This window comes from Nanorana parkeri, unplaced genomic scaffold (genome assembly GCF_000935625.1).
Source record: "Nanorana parkeri isolate BGI_ZX_2015 unplaced genomic scaffold, ASM93562v1 scaffold568, whole genome shotgun sequence".
Lineage (NCBI taxonomy): Eukaryota > Metazoa > Chordata > Amphibia > Anura > Dicroglossidae > Nanorana > Nanorana parkeri.
The window spans coordinates 773,300-795,009 of record NW_017306836.1 but is presented as its reverse complement, the minus strand read 5'-3'; the positions used below and the strand labels follow the sequence as shown (position 1 = coordinate 795,009).

The window sequence follows — 21,710 nt, the reverse complement described above, 5'->3', positions numbered from 1 at the left end:
ATAGAATACATTCTTTGTTGAAGCACTAAGCTATATTTGAGAAGCAGGTGTGTTCATAGATCAGGCATTAACAAGTAGATGTAACAGGCTCATACCTTATATGTGAAACGATGCTACAGGACTCTAAGCTACTGAACTGTTGAGGCAGGTTATTGTATTTAAACCTGTCTTTTGATCAATAGCTGTAGTCAGTTAAAAGAATAGCTTGCGGTTAGGGATTACTCTTTCTCTTTAATTGCAATTGCGTCCTTTGCAGCAGCCTTTCTTTAGTATACATTAAATCGGGAAACCGGATTTCAGAATGGAAAACAAAGGTGCATTTTGCTATTCCTGACTCAACAGTGCCACATAGCGGTTGCATTTGTGACTTTTTTTAATGTGTATGCCTATACATTTCCTGATTTATCTTTAGATACTTCCTTCTTCTGACAAAAATATTTGTCTTATAAGGAACAAAATTTCGTTCTAAAAGTTCATTTAGAAATAATAGATGTTGTTGGAAGGTAAATATTACCAATCAAGAAAAAAAAAAATATTTATGTGCCTATCTGTTCTGACTGTATTCTGCACTATTGTGTTTTCCCAGATCTGCCTGACCAGGTACTGCGAGTTTTTAAAGCCGACCAGCAGAGCCGTTACATAATGATAAGCAAAGATACCACCGCCAAGGAAGTGGTTATTCAGGCTATCAGGGAATTTGCACTTACTGCTGTGCCTGATGCCTACTCTTTATGTGAGGTGTCTGTCACCCCTGAAGGTGTAATCAAGCAGAGGCGACTACCAGATCAGCTATCGAAGCTGGCAGACAGAATACAACTGAGTGGAAGGTAAAGTATTATTTATTATGGTTATTATGACTACTGATGATTTCCCTGAGGAAATATAACCAGTCAAATTAGGGTGAAGTTAACCAATAGAAACATTGTAACGTTACAGTATCGCGGTTAGGTCATCACACACTTCTAAAAATATTAGGGGTTTATTTTACATTTAAGTAAAGAAGATGAAGACAAATAATTCAGATGCATCTAGAATTGCTGATTTCTAGCTGATTTTTAGGATCATAAACAATACAATACTGCATTTGTAAATAAAGTTGTGGGTATGTATTTATCTATATGTGTATAATATATATACATACATATGTGTGTATATATATATATTTTAAATGATCCATAGTACAACTACATGTTATGTACTATGGATCATGGTTTAACCTATTCATGTTAGCAGTGGAGAATTGTAACTCTATTGCTGGAGTGTAGTGGAGGTGTGTGCTGTATATATGCACTACATATACATTACACACGTCCAGTACACTATAGCAATAGATTTACAGCCAGCCCCATCCCAGCTTCCCTTACTCACAGTTTTACTCCGATCCCTGTAGCCTCACGCGATGCCTCATGTAGTCGGCGCTGGGCAAGATCGCTGCATCGCATCTAGTTGCTCAGCTTGTGGGAGGCGCTCACAATTCTGCCCTGCTAACATGAGTAGGTTAAATCATGATCCATAATACATATACAGCACATACATCCCGTACACTGCAGTAATAGAGTTACAATTATCCCCTGCTAACATGAATAGGTTAAATCATGATCCATAGTACATAACATGTAGTTGCACTAAGAATCATTTAACCTATTCATGTTAGCAGGGGATCATTGTAAATCTAATGCTGCAATGTACGGGACATTTGTGCTGTATATGTACAGTATATATAGATCTACAATTCTCCACTGCTAACATGAATGGGTTAAATGATCCGTAGTACAGGGCTACATATCATGTACTACGGATCATTTAACCCATTCATATTAGCAGAGGATAATTGTAAATCTATTGTTCAGTGCATTCTATATGTAGTATATAGTACATGTACATATAGAGTGCCTGCAACAATACATTTACAATTATCCTCTGCTAACATGAATGGGTTAAATGATCCATAGTACAGGGCTACATACAGATCATTTAATCCATTCATGTTATTATGTATTGTCTGCACTGTATTAGCAGTATATACAGTACATGTAATACATATACAGTATATACTGCTAATACAGTGCAAACAATACATAATTGCTTAATAAATCCCCCCCCCCAAATCTGCCCTCACTCACTGTGTCCGTGTGCCGGAGAGAGCAGGGACGAGTCAGCGGCAGTGCTGGACCAGTGGGAGGAGCTCCAGGTGGGGTCCTAATTTAGCTGGCTTAGAGGTGCCTGCCCGCTAAATTAGAACCCCACCTGGAGCTCCTCTCGCCTGACCAGCGCGCCGCTGACTCATCCCTGCTCCCCTGCTCCTGACTGGCCGCTGCGGGGTTTTTTTTTTTTTTTCTTCTTACTTACCTCGCCGAGCGTCGCGTCACTGCTGCTCCGGTGGGCGGCGTTCCGAGCGGGGTCATCTGGCAGTCTCCGGCCACCTAAATTAGGACCCGGAGACTGCCAGATGACCCCGCTCGGAGCGCCGCCCACCGGAGCAGCAGTGACGCGACGCTCGGCGAGGTAAGTAAGAAGAAAAAAAAACATAGCGCAAGCTTCGGCGCTAGGCTTCAGGGCATTTTGACAAGTACAAGTACTTGTCAAAATGCCCTGTATCCGGCCCGATTCTGATTCTAGCATATATATATATATATATAATGTATACCACAACCAGGAATAAATACCGTATATTCATTTGAAAGGAATGTTCCCTGACTGCATTACCCACATGACAGTTTTACAGTTATTTTCAAAGTGAAGTCATCCAATAGCCAAATGCAGCCTCTGAGTCATCACTAACACAACTCCTGCAGCCAGTATAAAAACCAATGTAAATTCTCCATTGACAACATGTTTTTGGTTTTGGCACCTTAACATTGAATATTTCTTAATATTTGAAAATCATAGTGTTATTATTTCTTTCTTAAAATGCTGTTATCTCTGTCAGTTGGCTGTATATAGATCAGTGAAGCTGATTTGTCCTAAGAGCATCTTGAAATCATTAAATAGCTAATATAGTGTTTATTTTTGTAGGTATTACCTTAAAAACAACATGGAAACAGAAACATTGTGTTCAGATGAAGATGCCCAGGACTTGCTGAGAGAGAGCCATCTTTCCTTGCTTCAGTTAAGTACCATTGAGGTGGCTACACAGCTCTCAATGAGGAACTTTGAGCTGTTTAGGAACATTGAGCCCACAGAGTACATTGAAGATCTCTACAAACTGAAGTCAAAGATTGGCAGCACTAACCTCAAGAACTTTGAAGATGTAATTAACCAAGAAACCTTCTGGGTGGCCACAGAAATTTTAAGGGAAACCAACCAGCTGAAAAGGATGAAGATTATCAAGCATTTTATCAAGATAGCACTGCACTGTAGAGAATGCAAGAACTTCAACTCTATGTTTGCAATCATTAGGTAAAAGATCTTGGCATACACATATAGTTGCTACATGATGTTCATTATGTCATTTCTTATGTCCTGTTTGGGGTTTGTTAAAGTGCATGTGAACCCAGATGATAAACGTATCCTCTTTGCTCCCTTTCGAGCCGTGAAATATACCATTTGAAGCATTTTGTTATACCAGTTCTATAGTGCAAATACCTCTTATTTATGTACGGAATTCAGAGCTGAACTGTGTACTATGTTATCTAAAAGAGACTGTTTAGCCCTTCTAGGTCTTATCTTAGATTGAAGCATGATTAGACTTTGCAAAAGACACTGGTCAGGGCTTAGACCATTTAGTCCACAAAAATGATGTTTGTTGCTAGCCCACAACAGAACTTAAGTGCAAAGTTAATTTCTGGCAAATCAATGGGGCACAAATCAGTAACAAATACAGTAATTATTTAGAACTGTTTATTATAGGGAAGCTATTATATTCTTTATTTTATGTATTTACCTCATTGATGTTTGTTTGATTACAGTGGCTTAAATTTGGCTGCAGTATCCAGACTAAGAACAACATGGGAAAAGCTGCCTAGTAAATATGAAAAACTTTTTCAAGATCTTCAAGACCTCTTTGACCCCTCGAGGAATATGGCGAAATATCGTAACATGCTGAACAGCCAGAACCTACAGCCACCCATCATCCCATTATTTCCTGTTATAAAGAAAGATCTTACTTTTCTACATGAAGGTAGTCACAATGCTGTTCCATTGCATTTTGTGTTTTTAGCATTGTGTATGCAGCTTTATTCAGTAGTGTACGTTAACCACCTCCCGTCCGACGAACGTTGAAAGACGGCTGCACGGGGAGTCTCCTGGATGCGGGTGGGCTTCTTTAGACGTCCTTCGTGCCAGCACATGCGATGGCCGTTTACATACAAGCGGTCCGGCGTCTGAAAAGACGCCCGATCGCTTGTATGATGCAAGTCAGGGTGCACACCCCCCCTCCTCACCTCTTTTCACCATTGCTGTCCCCACCGCCACCGTTCCCGCGATCTCGGGCGTCCATCCATCCCGGGCGATGTGGCCTGTGCACTGAGAACGGAGGGAGATCAGTACACAATCTCCCTCCGCTCTCCTCCTGGTCTCTGAATGGGACCTGTCGCTGTAATTTGTTATCACATAGTGTACTTCTTAGCACCCCATGTGTTAACAATAAAGTTAAGTGTAAAAAAAAAAAAAATGCTCACAAAATAAATAAAGTTTACACACGCACACAAAAAACCCCCCACAAAAATGTTTAAGTCCCCGCACCCCCACATGCGCAAAAATGCATTAGGTGCGCCTACACGCAAAAATGTAGATTGCGCCAATTGCGCAGCACTTGTTACATATCACAGCGAACGTTGCAGTGAGAGCAATAATTCTAGGGCCATCAATCACTGATAAAATCTTTCAAAGCGTCGCCTATGGCCAATTTTGGCTATGGTCGTTTTTTGCGATTTCGCGGGCCCGTGCAATTTTAAGGCGTGACATGTTTGGTGTCTATTTACTCGACTTGACCCAGTCTTTTATATTTTGCAAAAAAATTGGGTAATAATGTTTCCTAAAATAATAAAGGGAATAACTTTTTTTTTTTTTAAACTGTACTTTTTTTCTTATATAGTAAAAAATAAAACCGCAGTGGTGATTAAATACCACCAAAAGAAAGATCTACGTGTCCCCAAAACAATGGTATAAAAGCATTGCATGACGGAATAAATGTCAATGTCAAAGCACCACAGCGCTGAATACTGAAAAATGGCCTGGACAGGAAGGGGGTGTAAACACAGCAGTCAGCAAGTGGTTAAACTTTGTTTTCTAATAATAGAAGCAAAGAGCCAATCGGAGAACCTTGGGGCAGACTTTACAATTTCTTTTACAACTATGGGCAAAGCACCCAAAAGTAGTGTCTAGTAGGCTGAGCTTCCCTCTGGCTCTTTGTATGCTTTGTGGTGTCCAGCGGTGAGGTCTCCCTCTGAAAAATATTTTTAAAGGCTGACGGAAATTCATCTTTAAATGTGATCTCCAAGCATTGGCCAAACTTTACCACCACACACCCTCCCCCCTTCTAGAGCATGCCTAAGCATTATTTTTTTTTACCTTGTTCTTGTATCCAGATACTGCTTTTATTATTCCCTGTGACATCATCACCAGGCTTGTAAAATACTTTCTGGGACAGCTGTGGGTGGGAAGTATCAGCAGGTTGTCCATAGTCAATTCCTATTGATTTAGGAATGTCCCCAAAAACTACAACTTCCAGTGTGTGTGCAGGCTCTTTGAAGTTTAGGAAGCTGTATTATTCTGCTGGAAAGAAATCAATGTATTCATGTGAAAAGTGTGGGAATAGGCAGTGTTGACAACACTGCTGTGGATTTAGGTTCAGCGGAGGCAGTGTTGTCAGCTCAAACAGGAAGTTTGAAGCTGCTTGAATTTCAGGAAGGATCCTCAGGTATTTTTCTACACTTGCAGCATTGTTAATGTGATAAAACATAGGGAATTTTGCATGTATTGCAGAGATGCACTGCATATATTTTATTTTTTCATTTTGCCTATTTTAACTCTCTTGCATTTACCATAATTGAAATATCAGTTTCAGGAAGACTGGCCCTAAAATGAAATTCAAATGAAAATGTGAAATGCTTTGGCTTTGTGTTGCTTATTTTCTGCGTGATTGAATAAGCCTAATTGTGATTACTAATTGTATATTTTTACTCAACCAGGAAACGACTCCAAGGTGGAGGGGCTTGTGAACTTTGAAAAACTAAGAATGATCGCAAAAGAAATCCGGCACGTTGGCAGAATGGCCTCTGTGAACATGGACCCTGCCCTGATGTTCCGCACAAGGTACTATCTTAGGTTTCCACAGTTCCAGCCATGTGAATGCATGCTTGATTTCCTCCTCCTGAACTGTGATAGGCATGGGTTAGGCTAGAAAGATTCAGTAAGGAGGATTTTGCTAAGTTAGTGTAAATCTAAAGGTCTTCAACAGGTTTTTTTTTTGTTTTGTTTTTTTAATGTTGGTTTCAACCCTTAGCTTCCAGCCCAATTTCTTGATGTGTGTCATTGACAAGTCCTTTTATAGGTGATATTATCGCTCAGCAACATTACTGCCAGAAGCATGCTTAGAATGTAACATTTATACATCTTAAGAGCCCAATCTTTCCGTTTACGCTGCTGCACTTAAGTCTTTGCTCCTACAATACTTGCAGGAGGAACACAGATCCAACATACTGCATGCATTGCAAGTTACTATATGCAGAGACTGACTGCTTTCTGTTAAAATTGTACTCAGATGCAGGGGGGGCACTAGGGGAGGTTTGGCATTACTCAATTTGCAAATTTAAGGGAAATAACTGAGGTCACTGGATTGTGGAGGAAATGTAGCAGCAGTGGAATACTAGCAGTGTGGAGGTTAGATATCCATATGACAAGTGTGTCTTTGTAAAGTGATCTTGTGGAATAAGTCACAGGGCCCCATGCCTTTTAGAAGTGTCTCTTGGCTTCTAGTGTGTCTTGTCTTGAGGACTGGGCCTTTCTTTCTGAGCTTGTGATCTTTCTCTCTCCCTTTTCTCTCTGTCTTTGTACCTGTGCTTCTTCCTTCATGGCTGTCACTTGTAGGAAGAAGAAATGGAGAAGTTTGGGGTGAGTTTGTTGATGGCCTTAATGCTTACTGCCTCATAGTTTCATTCTGCTCATTCACATTTTCCCCTTTCTTTCGCTTTTTCGCTTTTTTTGTTACCTTTTAACCCTATGGCCGGCAGACTGTTTCTTACTCAACCCATGCTCCTATATCCCTCCATTTAAACTTATTAAAGCCAGACTAATCTTGTTCGAGTATATAAAGAAGTACAGGTGGGAGATAATACCCTGGTACTCTGTAAAAGTCAGGTTTTTTATTTTTTAAATTGTCTCAGAGGCATAATGTATATAGCACAAAAATGCTTCAAACCGTTATCAGTTAGTGATTACAATTTGTGTATTGCTTGTGCTTACAATCTGGGTGCCCATTACATTATTAGGCTCACTTCATTTAAAGCAGTGATGTACAGGAACCCATGGCAAGCAGCATTTAGCAGTCTGGAAAAGGCAGACTAATGTAAGCTGGATTTTGATTGATGTTGCAGCATACCTCTGCTCATGGCACACTGATAAATGAGCCCAAATGGCCTGCAATAGCTTTCCACTATAGTTAACAAAACATAGATAAGATTATTAAACTGTCAGTTCAATTAGACATTTAGATGCACCAGTTGCTTACTTTCCACTGTCAAAGTACATGTTCTGATAGGAAAGGTAAGTGAACAAATATAAAGTAGGCAACTCACAGTAACTAAAGGGATTGTTTTATATTTATCTTTATTAACCAGAAAGGGTCCATCTTGCATGATGATCAATCCAGCCCTCCTCATATACTAACTGGCTACTTTACTGACCACAGAACATAAGTAGTTAACACAGTAACTGTCATCAAGCCACCCGCCTGCCACGTGTCAAATTCCATGACCGCAGTAAAACCATCTTAAATCTGCAGCATGAGCTTCTCCTATTGACCAATATATATATATTTATTTGCACTTCTTCAGTGAATGGTGTCAACTGCTTAGTTTGCATAATGGAAGAGCTACAAGAGCCTTCCAGAAACAAGCCTATCGGGCAGAATTCAGTTGCTAAGTAATAGATTTTTGGATATGCATTTTTCCCAGAAACCCCTCCAATTAATAGAGATTTAAGTTAATACATTTACTAGCCTGCACTAGCTTTGTGTTATTGGATTAAGGCATGCTTAGAAGACTTTCTCAAGGCAACCATGCATGGGTGCTTTTGTACCAGAACCAGCCCCAGAATGATTTATTCCATTGTCTCGTGTCTTGTGTTTGCAGGTCACTCAGTCAAGGAAGCACCAATTCTGCTATTTTGGATGTGGCACAGACAGGTGGTCACAAAAAACGAGTACGTCGAAGCTCTTTTCTGAATGCCAAGAAACTCTATGAAGATGCACAGATGGCTCGCAAAGTGAAGCAATACCTGTCTGACCTGAATCTTGAAATGGATGAAGAGAATCTTCAGACATTATCCCTCGTATGCGAGCCTTCTACAAATACATGTAAGCAATGTGCTCTATAATTTGAAGTAAAACTGATCACATGGAATAAGCCCTCTGCGCTTGTTCTCATACTTGCATGCTGTGATAAAGTCCACCTAAACCCAGTTCATTGATTACATTTTATATACACATTTTGGGTTCATTTTCAAAGACTCTTTTTAAACCTAAGATGCTTTTATTCATAAAATGTACATGTTTGTTTGAAATATGATAATGTTGCTGTACATTATGCCATGTCAGAAATGTCATACTGACAAGTATTGATAAGCCCACTTAATTTGGGGCAAACGGAAATGTCATCCTCTTTAAGTACAAATAAAGTTAGAGAAATAGCTATTCAGTCAAACACTGTACTAACGGCATCTATTTTCTTATTGTCTTACCTCTACAGTGTTTCCACGAAAATAAGACACTGTCTTATATTTTTTTTTTGGTTTAAAAAAAACACACTAGGTCTTATTTTCGGGGTAGGTCTTACCATACCATAATACCGGTAGAAGACTTAGAAGACAGGAGTGAGTGGCAAATTTAGGAATAGGGTGATCAGGGCAATCATGGGTGCCGTACCTTTCCAAGAGCAATCTGGCAACCAATCGCTGGCCAGAATGAGCAAAGTGCGCTTTCACTATGGATTCCTCACAGGCGGAGTGCATTTGGTATCACTCTGCCTGTGACAGGAGCCGGCGCTATAGATGAGGCATCGACTTCTGCGGCTCTGCTCCCTCCGGTGCCGCCTAGCTTCCTCTAGCGCTGGCTTCGTTGGCACCGCTGATTCTCTCCCGCGGCTCTTCAAGTTCCCCCTTATGCCACCACCAGCCCTGGGAATGGTCACAACTAGATGTTATTTTCGGGGTAGGTCTTATATTTTATCAATTCACAAAAATAGTACTAGGTCTTATTTTCGGGGAAACAGGGTAGTTTCAGTTGCGCAGGGTATTTAAATATATCTGTGCAGTACAATAGACCCACTGCACTCTGTAATCAGCATTCAGTAACTATACTGGTCAGACAGGACCCTCTCTTTCTCTGCTGTACAAGTCGGTGAGGGGACACTGGTACGGAATTTTAAGAGAGGTATTTTAAGGCATATCCAAGCAACAATCAGTCACATGTCATAACATACAGGCGTACAGGACTGTAAAGATATATAAAAGTTGTGAGACTGCAATGGCACTTTTTTCACACAGTTATTTCTACATACACTTTTATTAGTAAGATTGATAAGTTACATGGTCCTGTTAAAGAATTGTATTGGAACATAGTTATAACCAGAGGTTAAATGTTTCCTCAGTGCCAAAAACACCTTGTGACAAGAGATCAGGGAAGCCAGACACATCGCCAGTAGCACCGCGGGCAGCTACTCAGCAAAAACAGCAACAGCCAATAAAGGTGAACCAAGCATTGCAGGTGCCAGCTGTGGCTCTTTATCCTTCCAGGAAGAAGGTGCCAGTCAAGGATCTTCCTCCTTTTGGTAAGTATTGCTGAATTTTATAGAAATACTTTGCATTTAAAATAGCTTGAGCATAACATATAGTTCATCTTTATTGTTAATGACCTTGTATCATTCAGCCAGTCCAGATAGAACAAATATACCGGTTATAGGTGATTGCTGGTGGACTGATTTATCTTTAGGCTGGTTATATCTCTTGCCTGACACCGGCTTTATAGCCCAGCGCGGACTGTCACAAGTTCAGGTGTGCCAGTAGAAGTCTCACTCTTCCACTTTGCTCTCCTTCAGTGTAAAATATAATAAACATTTCCCGGCCTAATCCTCCCTTACAGTGTCTGTGGCAAATGGCCAACCAATGAAGGGTTGTAGTTCTCCAAAGGTAGATTAATTGTGTTGCTGATTTAATCAGCATCTACCTAAAGCATATTTGTTTTGAACAATCCCTTGAATAATTTGACAGGCAGATGTTGCCACATATAGCTAGTTCTGTAAGGACTATATATTTTCTGCATTTGTCTGCTAATTGGTGCATTTCATTTTCACTGCCCCATCCACCCCATGCCCCCCAACAATGTTAGTTAGTTTTTTATTTTTTCTGTAAGGCATCAACTCACCACAAGCGTTAAAGAAAATTCTTTCCTTATCAGAAGAAGGAAGTTTTGAACGACACAAGAAAGCAGCAGAGGACACTTTATCCAATGCATCATCGCAGCTTTCGTCTCCTCCGACCTCCCCGCAGAACTCTCCAAGAAAAGGTAACAAACCATTCAGAAAATTGAAGCCATGCGATAGTATGTCATACAATATGCTAGTGTGCAATGACTTTGCTATGGTCACACAGGGCCTCTCCATGACATCATGACAATTCTGAACCATTGTACAGCAGTCCAAAGATTATATTTCTGCCGTTTTGTTTTCCTAAAGCTGGATGTTTTATATGTACAAATTCTGCATGCTTTCCTCACATTTAAAGTGGTTCTAAACCCTCCCGTTTAAAAAAAAAACAAAACGCGTTAACAGTGCTCAACACTTACCTTGTTTCGGCTTCGCGCTCCCGTCTGAGAAAACGAAACTGATCTGGCGGCCCACAAAGGATCTTGGGGCGGGCGCAGTTCGGATTTTCGGCCGGGAGACGAGCAGAGACGCAAGGTAAGTCTATGGACGCGTGCACCCGCATGCAGACTCCGTGGGACAAGAAGTGCCTCCAAGCAGAGAGGAGTCAGCGCTGGATCGGAGAGCCGCCGCACCGCTGGAGGGACAGATGAAAACATGGGGAAAGAAGAGGAAGATCGGATTAAGAGACATCATTTAAGGTAAGTGCTGACATTAACATTGGGGGGAGGGGAAAAAAATGTATCCTTTAAAGGAGAACTATGAGGTGAGTGCTTTTCACTCACCTCCTAGTTCTAGCCGACCTGTGACAATGAAACTGTCACAGGTCGGCTCAGTAGATCGGAAGGTGAGCGAACACATACCGGCGTTCGCTCACCTCTCGATCCTGTCACGGCTCTCTGCCGTGACAGGGGAGGGGTTGGATTCCTCCCTCCCCGTTCCGATCCGCCACCGCTAACTGGCGGAACGGACGGGGATGGGGCGGCTACAGCTGGCTCTGCCTCTAGATAGGCAGAGCCAGCTGTCAGTCACGCAGCTGGGCGGATCCCGGCACAATTGTCGGGATCTACTTCAGCTGCGGCGTCTCAGTATACCGCGAGCAGCTGCTCGCGGTATACTGTGGGGTCTCAGTATACCGCGAGCTACAGCTCGCGGTATACTGAGCCTAGGGTGACGGGAGGACGCTACTTTGTGTCCTCCCGTTACCCTAAGGACCCGTAACCCCATAGTTCTCCTTTAATGCCACTTTAGGCTCCATTTCTGAACAAGTCATTTCTATAGTTCATTCCTTCACCCAGTATATATTCATTGTATACAAAGTGTAACATGCTATAAGAAATAGCAGCAAATCAGATTCTGGCAGACTGTCTTTAAATGTTAATAAAGGTAGCAGTGTAAGCTTTTATGTAACCTAAGAAATATATGAAAGAGCCTACATTATGAAGCTACCTTTTTTCACCTGCTAGTCTAAATCCGCCATTCTATAAGATCAACACCTACAATTAAATGCGACATAAATGTTCATTGGAAACATTTGCTACTGTGGCCTTACGCCGTGACCTTGTTTTGCTTTTCATTATGTAATAGAAGAATGAGTGTCATTATAGCTTTCCTTATCTTACAGGATATTCCATGCCAGCAAGTGGCACTGTGGATAATTTCTCAGACTCTGGGCACAGTGAGATCTCTTCTCGTTCCAGTATAGTTAGCAATTCCTCATTTGATGGCATGCACCTCCATGATAATAGGCGGCAGCGGCATTCAGTGAGCATTGTGGAGACTAATCTGGGTGTGGGGAGGACAGACAGAAGAGCTGCAATGGAAGCCGAGCCTTGCTACATGGGGTATGTATCCAAATGCTCTCATTTCTTGTTTCCCTAACCTGTTTGTTCAATATTATTTATCTTAACTACTTGCTGACCAGGTGTTTAACCCCCTTCCTGCCATTTTTCAGTATTCAGCGCTGCGGTACTTTGACATTTATTCAGTCATGCTATGCTGTACTGAAATTCATTTTATACCATTTTTTGGGGCAGATAGAGCTTTCTTTTGGTGGTATTTAATCACCATTGGGGTTTTATTTTTTGCTATAGAACGAAAAAAGTACAGAAAATTAAAAAAAAAATGTTTTACCTTTTATTATGTTAGGAAACATTATTACCCAATTTTTTGGTAAAATATAAAAGATGGGGTCACGTTGGGTAAATAGACCCCAAACATGTAAAGCCATTAAAATTGCGCGCACCTGCGAAATCGCAAAAAACTACCACACCACCATACCATAAGTGATAGTAATAAGGAAAAACACTTTGTTCTGAGGCTGCTAAACACTTTGCAGAACGGTTATTTTATGACTTTTTATGCTGTTGTTTTCAGCAACATGCGAAGTTGTTACTTTATTTTCCAGTTCTCGACTGGGCACTCTCTGAACTTGTTGCAGATGCACATCATTGCAAATGCAATTGTAATGTTAGCAGAATTAAACGTTCTGCCATGCCATCCAGAATTTTAATTGCAAAGGGCAGTAACATATAGCAACCAATCAGGATTCATGTTTCTGAAGACAGAGCAATTGCGAGATGGATTGCTCCTGAGTACTGATGATTGCTGCACTTTGCTTTACTTTGCTTTCTGCCCCTTGCACAATTGTATTAGCTATTTCATCAATAAATGTAGTGCATTTGTTTATTACATTTGTGTGGAATTTGGATCTGTGAATATACATTCATTGTTTGCTCATTTGTGTTTTCTTACTACTCTTCTAGGCACTATGCACATTTGGTGGAGAATAGAGGCTTGTACGCGAGTGGAACGGTTTTGTCTTCTCCGAGCATGGAGGAACTGTCCCAGGATCAGGGTGATAGAGCTTCACTGGATGCTGCAGACAGCGGACGAGGTAGCTGGACCTCTTGTTCAAGTGGCTCCCATGACAACATACAGACTATACCACATCAGAGGAGTTGGGAGACTCTGCCATTTGGCCATGTTCATTTTGACAGCACATCAGATGGGGCAGGTTACTGGCCTTCGGGAAGTCATATAGACCATTTAATATTTTCTGATCATAGCACAAAGCATGGCAGACACAATCAAGGAAGAGAAGCTTTAGAACAAGCACAGTCCAGAGCAAGCTGGGCATCTTCCACTGGCTACTGGGGTGAGGACTCAGAGGGGGACACTGGCACCATTAAGAGACGAGGGGGAAAAGACGTTGCTATTGAAGCAGAAACAAGCAGCATATCATCACAAACTGCAGAAGAGACAAAGCCTCTGCCTGTGCCCACACACATAGCTGTGACAGCAGCTTCCTCAAAGGGTCTTATTGGTAAGAACAGCTTATTTTCTAGTTGTGTCATACTCATTACATGCCTTGATGTTGGGCTTTCAACTTAGGATTTAGGCATCAGTTTAGTGTATTGCTTTGCATTCTGGTGTTGATTTACACATGGTAAAGTAGAACTCCATGCAAAACTGTAAAGCCTGTTTTGGGCTGAAACCTCCAATTGGAACCCAGACCTTGAAGACAGCTTATATTCCAAATAGTCAAGGATCAGGGTGGGCCTTGGATATAACTTCATTTAAATAGTATATAATGGTATGCTTCATAGTGAAGTGGGGCATATATGGATAATGTGTGCACCTTTTAATTAGCTCATTTGTGAAATCACAAAGTTAATATTATGGGATTTTTTAGATTAGGCATCTTGTGAATGTTGGGGTGATGGGAAACTAGTGTGAGTAAGAAAGCTTTGAGTTCCCTTTACCGCTGTATTTAGTGGTGTAGTCACAGAGAAGAGCTTTCTGTTAGCCAAGAAATACTCTTAACAAAAGGTTTGCCTGAAGACACTTTTCCTGCTTGGATCAATTATGATCATTTTCATAGCTTCCTGGTTGTCAGTGGGATTATCTGTCCTTCACTACTGAACATATGGAGGATAGAACAGTTAGAAGAACCTTTATTAGAGCATTTAGACATTATATGTGTACAGTATTGCACACAACGATCAGACCATTGTTAGCTTTAAGAACACACCATTCAGAATTCTCATTTTTGGATTTGGGGTTTTGTGACATTAAACAGCTGCTGCATTAGTGTTGTTTTAGGCTGGCTTCACATACATGCGCTTTGTGTCCTTTACATATGATAAAATGTCATCTGTGCTAACTGAGCATCCCTTACCACTCTTCACTCATGGGACTAGGACAAAATATTAGCTTTTTCAGAGGGTTTAGAAACCTTCAGTTTCACAAAATGTTCCCACTTATTACAGCTGAATTAGCAGGAATCTTGGGTCCCACCTTTGTTATAACATGATAGAATCCTAATCATCTGGGGGCTTGGCTCTCAGGGATAGGTGTTTTTCCTGCTATTTTGTTGTATTCTTTCCCTCACCAAGGTCTCTGTTTTATTGTTGCTCGAAGCCCCCACACACAATGCCCCAATGGAGATTGCAGCTGATTCGATGTGAGCACCATTCAGCCAAAGACTTTCCATCCTGCTCCTTATTTCAACTGGTCATTAGGAACTGGACACAATTTGGATCATGTATACTCTACTTAAGAACAAGTTTAGTTTCGCCTCCTAATCTGACCTTATTAAGATCCACCATCCAGATTATTCTCCATGATGGTGTCGGCCTCTCCAACACCTGCTCAGTGAGTGTCTATAGATTTAGAGCGTCACCACTAGGTTCTCTAGCGTTAAAGTACAGCCCCATTCAGCTCTATGAACACTCACTGTCCCTAAAGTAGAACTGAAGCCAAACTTTTTTTTTTTCTTCTTTGATTACAGTAAGGGTTATGACTCCTGTCAGTTTTTCTTTGCCATCTGTGTCCCATTGGGGTGATTTCCCTTCATTTCCTGTTCAATAGCCAGAACAGTACATTAGTGTACCCTGCATTAGTGTGTCGCTATTAGAAGATTTGAAAGATTTTCCCTCTGTTCCTATTCAGTTCTGTTTTTAGCTCTAAATTATTAGCTCTAAATGTGAGATTTTCGATTAATTTCATATAGACTAATAGACGAGGGTTATCGAAGACACGGACAGCAATGAAAACCTGACGGGTACTAATTCCTCTCCATTCTATGCAAAATTAAAAGCAAGTTTTGGTTTCTGTTCCACTTTAAAGTATGTTTCCACTTCTGCAGTCAAATTTGAGAAAACCCCACTATGTGTTTCTTTTGTGTTCCTATTCACACACCATACCAGACATTTTTCTTTTGCAGGAAGAGTTTTTAAAGATTTTGTTTAGCATATGCCATGTGAATGGTAACATGTAACACATAAAAAAGGGGTTATCCCAATTGGGCTGCAAAAGTGGAAATACACTTTAAAGTACTTATGAAAATGTTAAACAATATACATTAGGGGCCAACCGATTATTGGATCTACCGATAATCGGGGGCAATATTCCCAAGTTTTTAATTATCGGTATCCATTAAATTTGCCGATATTACCTATAATAAAGGTGGCTGCTGTCGACCCCTAATAATGATATATATATTATAGAGTAAACCAGTCTGTTTACTTCTCCCTTACAGTTCTGTGTGTTTTTCATTTGCTTTTGTGTTTTTTTCATTTGCTTTTGTGTTTATCAATGCATTTGTAGATTTTTATTTGCACATATGTTTATTTTGTATTTATTTTTTTATGTTGCGTTTCTGTTGTGACAATAATTGTCTCTTATGGTAGTGTATTGTGTTACCACAGCACGGAAAGATGGCCGGTATCGAGAACCACCACCAACACCTCCTGGATATGTAGGAATTCCTATAGCAGACTTTGCAGAAGGACACCCACAGTTATCCAGAAAGCCACCAGATTACAATGTAGCACTGCAGCGCTCCAGGATGATGGCTCGAAGGGGTGACAGTGAAGGAGGACCTGCAACATCTCCCCCATCACACAATCAACATTCTAGCAAGATTGTTAACAAGCCACAGTGGCATAAACCAAATGATACAGATCCACGACTATCTAAGTATCAGGCACAAGGGGTTACAAAAGATGACGGTAAGTGCATTGCTTGAACTTCTGGTGACACCTGATGCATAAAGTAGGGGCACTTTTGGTATTTTTAACTAGGGATGCACTGAGATTTTGGCCGCCGAAACATATAGGCCAAAATTAGTTCTTCAGCCAAAATCCTGAAAGTACAATTTTTCAGCCAAAATTGTGGTGCAAAATTGAGTTTCTTTCCTCCTCGCTGGGCGCTGCTCTTTGTCCCTTCAGACACAGTGCAATGTTAAGTGGGGAGGGGAGAAACCTTCAGGAGGCCAAGCGGGGAGTAGAGCTGTCACAGGTTTGCCTGCTCAGCCTCCTGTGACGGCGAGTCAGGATGGAGAGCAGTTACAAGCACTCAACGATCAGGACTGATCAATAAGTGCTTGTAAATAACTGAGGACATAGTATGTTTAGTGTGTCCCCAATTATGAATGCACAGGATGTGCTCTACATAATTTCCTGTTCATTCATGATTGTTGACATAGTAACTCATATTATAGTCACAGTTTATGAATGGACTGGAACACTCAGTATAGAAGCTTCCTGTTCATTTGTAACAGGGGATGCAGAAAGAGATTTAGGACTCTGTGTCCTCAATCTCTTCTATTTCAAAAGCGAAATATCAGGGGTCTGTTCAGATCGCTAATATTTCCCCAAAGCCCCCCAACAGTAAAGAAAAAATAAACAAAATATTTTAAAAATAATTTTAAAAAGGTTAGAATAAAAATTATTTTCGGTCTAACAAATTTTTTTTGCACCTCCTATTTTTGACCCATCTCTCCCCAGTTTCTTCATAGAAACATGATGGAGAAAAGACCAGTCGGAATGTGGCCCTCATACCAAAACTATTAACTGCCGGACAATTGCAGTATGTCCTGACTAGGTGTAATACCTCTAAAATGACTCCGACCCTCTAAATTAAACTAGTTGACTGCTTCTCACTTTGTCCATTTTAGCCTTCAAAGACAATTATACCAAGTTATAGAGCCACAGTCCAATTAAATGTTTGCTTAGAAATGTTTTTTAATAGCAAAGTAAGCAATACTGACCTGCAATTGGCTGCTATGGGATTCATTACACTAATGTTTTCATGGCAAAACTCATGCAGCCTCGTTCAGTAAAAATAAACATGGCACTAACGCATGGTCATAACAGATCATTTTTGCGTTGTACATTGCAGCATTGTTGCAAGGCCCATGTTTCACTAGCTGTCCTGACAAAAACCCACCAGTTCCAGAATTGCTATGCAGACCAAAGTAAATGCAGGTGGCACATGACACTCCCTCTCTGTCCAAGTGGGCGAGCCGTTGTTAGAGAATGGAATTCTGCAGTATTTCCATCAATGATGAAGCAACAACTCACTCATTTGGACAGTGAGGGAGAAACATGTGAAACCAGGTGAGTATTTGCTCTGCCTAGTGATCCTGTTGCTGGTGAGTTGTGGCAAGCTCCAGGATCTCTAGCATGACATGGCCCTAAGACAGGTTTCCTTTCACAGGCAACGCTAGGGTTGCCACCTTTTCTTCAAGCGAAACCCGAACACTCCTAGTGACGTGCGGACATTTTTTGGGGGGAATGAGTCGCGGCTTATTCATATCTAGATGGCACCACCCATTCATATGTAAATATCACAGTTGAAACTATCTTCAGTGGGGGGCCAGTAGCCCCTATCTTAATTTTGGTTGCCCCTGTCTGCCTGACATCTTGTGTCCGGGTTTCTGCTGCCATGAAACCCAAACACAGCATTCCAAACCCGGGCTGTCCGGGTGAATCCTGGACAGGTGGCAACACTAGGCAACGCTCTCACTGTGCAATCTAAAACTTGCAGGCTTTTTCTGCTAAGGCTATTGATCTATTGTGGAGATTGAAGGTTTTTACATTATTGTATGCTGTGGTAAAGGTTTAGCCTATAGAATTCTCATATTTTAATTATATTTTTTACTTTGCCAGATGATGAGCAAGTATCTGCTGTGTGAGGATGACATCTTGCCCTGTGAAAGGATAAGCCGCCTTGAAAAGAGAGCACAAAAGGACATCCCATATGACTGGAGCCTGTGGACCTGTTTCCTCCTCTTCTGCCTTAAAGCAGCACTGGGCATCATCAGTCCCTCTGTCCCGCTCCCCGGCATGTGAAATACTGTGAAAACATCATTTTGGCACTTTTTGTCCTTGGCAAAAGCTGTGTTGCTTGAAACAGTGCAGAAAGCTGCCTCCAGGAGGTAGCTGGATGGACCTTGCACATCGTCATTCCAAACTCCACAAATACCACATCAGCAACGACCCCGACCCTGATTACACTTCCTCATGCTCTGAGGGTGTCTTTATTTTTAAATCGGTTTTAACTTTGATTCACTATCTCGGCTTTGTCTGCTGTTTGTAGGCCAAGCTAGTCACGTGCTTCTGTCAGCCTTTTTTAACGTGAGCTGAGATTGCATTTCAGAAGTCTCTGTGCACAGATTGTTGAGTTGATTTTGTTTCGTTTACAGTCCCGTTTGTTACACTATGATACCTTTAATGCGCGAGGAGTCCTCTGCAGCAAAGGAGGTGCACACTTTGCGCACTGAGAGCTTATTTGTTACATCAGGATACAGTGTTATTTCACACCTAAGTTATGAATTATTTTTATGTTTATATAGAGATTTTTAATTCTGATAAAAGAACTGGATTATATTGAAGTGATGGCAGCTTGGGACTCTCAACAAATGCTATTAGTAGTTATTAAGACGAACTCTCATTGCTCATCTGAAAGCGGAAACCTCTCCATCCACCATAATCATGTTTTGTTTTTTTATTGGCCCTCCATAATGACGCAGCACATTCATGTAGATGGGAGGAGGACTGGTCAGATTGGCCATTGTTGGACACTGCACTTGTAGAGAAGACCAATGTGTAGCATTTACCTGCTCACAGCTGCTATTGTACATCTCCACGACTCAGATCGCCGTCTACTCCCTTTGCACAGACTCCGGATATCTGAAGGCTGCCAATCCGAGTTAAACTCCTGTGTGAGGAACTTGTGATCTTGGATTATTATGATGAATATTGTTTTTTTTTTCCTTTTGAGCTGAGCTGATCATATTGATCAGTTGTTACTTGTGTGTATATGTGTGTATGTATATATATATATATGTATACAACTTTAAAGAAAACAATGAAACAGAATGCAGTGTTTTTTCACTGTTTATAACAACATCAGTGCTTTATTTAATGAATCTCTATCCTGTTACCATGGCTTTTGTCTACCTTACTTCTCTATCACAATGTCAGTTATGCCTATGTAATTTTACATGTAACATACATTTATTTGCAGCTTTTTTAATTTGATGTAGGCGATGGAGCTCGTGCATCTAGGCAATCGGAAGCCGCGCTCAGTGACACATTGCACAAACGTTCTCAGCATCATATAACGGTAGAACATAGGACTGCTAACCTCAGTTTGCTCTGTGATGTCAAGTGCAGAATGTACAACTAACTGGTGATTTCATCATGCTTTTGATACTACTTGTACCTGTATGTCTTTTAGAAAGACATTGGTAGAGTCTGTATCCCTTTTGTATTTTTAATACAATAATTGTACATATTGGTTATATTTTTGTTGAAAATGGTAGAAATGTACTATGTTTATGCTTCTACATCCAGTTTGTATAAAGCTGGAGAATAAATAAATATAATAACAAAGTTTGGTTGATTCATTCACAAGTTGTGTGTTATTGGATTGGCAAAGGCAAAGAAACTCTTTCAGGTACGTATTGCCAACCCCAGTGGGGAGGTTTCCCCTCACTGCCTGTTCAGGTGAGTGGTGTCGGGGAGAGAACGGGGTGGTGGGAAATGCACTCCAAAGGAGAGATGCAACATTGAAAAGCAGACAAAGGTTCTGTTTTATTTTTACTGTTTAAAAAAAAAAAGAAAATCATTTTGGATGTGTCAGGCTGTAAGCTGTGAGCTTCCCATAATTGTTCTCACAATGTTTTTTTCACCTCTAAAGCTGGTCATACACTGTTCTATTTCTTTCATTCAGCCTGCGGACTGAACGATAAACATGGAACAGATCCTCCATCAACGCTTACCAGCATCGATGGAGGAATGCCTTGCTGTTTCCTTTGTATTCTGACAACAGCCGGCTGATCGAGGGATGCCAGCCGGAAGGGTGCCGACAATTGTGCGAATTTGGTATTTCAGCCTCGTAAAGAAACGGCTGAAATTCTTTGAAGATAGTGCTAGGCCTTATTTTCGGGGTAGGTCTTACTTTCGGGGAAACACGGTAGTGTATGGCCAGCTTTACTTTACAATACTTTGGTTCAAGTAACCTTGTTGACAAAGGTGTGCTGTGATCTATAACAGCAGCAACCAGACCAAGTAAAAAACAAACTTTTAGCAGGCAGACTAAAGAAAATGAAATATATAATTTTTACATACCTACGCTTCCTCTTTCCTCATGAGCTGTCATTAGCAGATTAATTGTACACATATCACGGCAATTATAAACATGTCTGTGTGTCTCTATGTTAAAAAATGAATAGGACCTCATAGCAAGAAGCATGGGGACAGCTGTGCCTTCAGTCCCCTGTGCTGGGACTTGTCATCTTTATATTGATGATTGCTGCTAGTGGTGTGATGTATAATATGTGTGGGTGCTATTTTGTATTCATAAAGAATCATTTTTTTATCTGAATATAAAATTTTAACAGTTTTCACATCATCCTCCGACAGCAACCCTGGGTGGTAATTGGTTCCACTTCTAAAGAGCTGCAAGAAAAAACATTTTTATTAAAACCCATCTGTCCCCACCACTGTAAAAACATGTGCACTGCAGATTTCTTTAGTGTACTCTAGACCAGGGCTCAAAAATTCAAGTCCTGAGCTACTAGCCAGGCCTTAAAAGTTACCCGCCACCAGTTGCCCACCTAACCCCTACCCTGCCCCGGACTTAACTCCGCCAGGTCAGTAATGTAACGCACAGCGCAAAGGTCAGTAATGTAACGCACAGCGCAGAGGTCAGAGTGACGCACAGCGCAGAGGTCAGAGTGACGCACAGCGCAAAGGTCAGAGTGAAGCACAGCGTAAGGAAGAAAGAAAAGGGACTTATAGTGCACTTAGCTGGTATTCAGGTGCCTCTTCTTTCTCCTGG

The 21,710-nt window shown here is 41.1% G+C and overlaps 1 protein-coding gene across 4 annotated transcripts in view; it reads left to right on the top strand.

Annotated features, from left to right (window-relative positions):
* The window catches only part of RAPGEF2 (Rap guanine nucleotide exchange factor 2), a 278,273-nt gene extending 258,948 nt beyond the window's left edge, over positions 1–19,325 (top strand). For all 4 annotated transcript variants that reach the window (XM_018562259.1, XM_018562263.1, XM_018562261.1 and 1 more), the window contains 12 exons: positions 587–827; positions 3,016–3,399; positions 3,909–4,120; positions 6,132–6,255; positions 7,030–7,053; positions 8,292–8,515; positions 9,807–9,986; positions 10,568–10,720; positions 12,202–12,421; positions 13,343–13,902; positions 16,271–16,591; positions 18,533–19,325. In XM_018562259.1, coding sequence (XP_018417761.1) covers positions 587–827; positions 3,016–3,399; positions 3,909–4,120; positions 6,132–6,255; positions 7,030–7,053; positions 8,292–8,515; positions 9,807–9,986; positions 10,568–10,720; positions 12,202–12,421; positions 13,343–13,902; positions 16,271–16,591; positions 18,533–18,558 — 2,669 coding nt within the window. In that variant the 3' untranslated portion in view covers positions 18,559–19,325. The remainder of the gene's footprint in view (positions 1–586; positions 828–3,015; positions 3,400–3,908; positions 4,121–6,131; positions 6,256–7,029; positions 7,054–8,291; positions 8,516–9,806; positions 9,987–10,567; positions 10,721–12,201; positions 12,422–13,342; positions 13,903–16,270; positions 16,592–18,532) is intronic.
* The last annotated feature ends 2,385 nt before the right edge of the window (positions 19,326–21,710 follow it).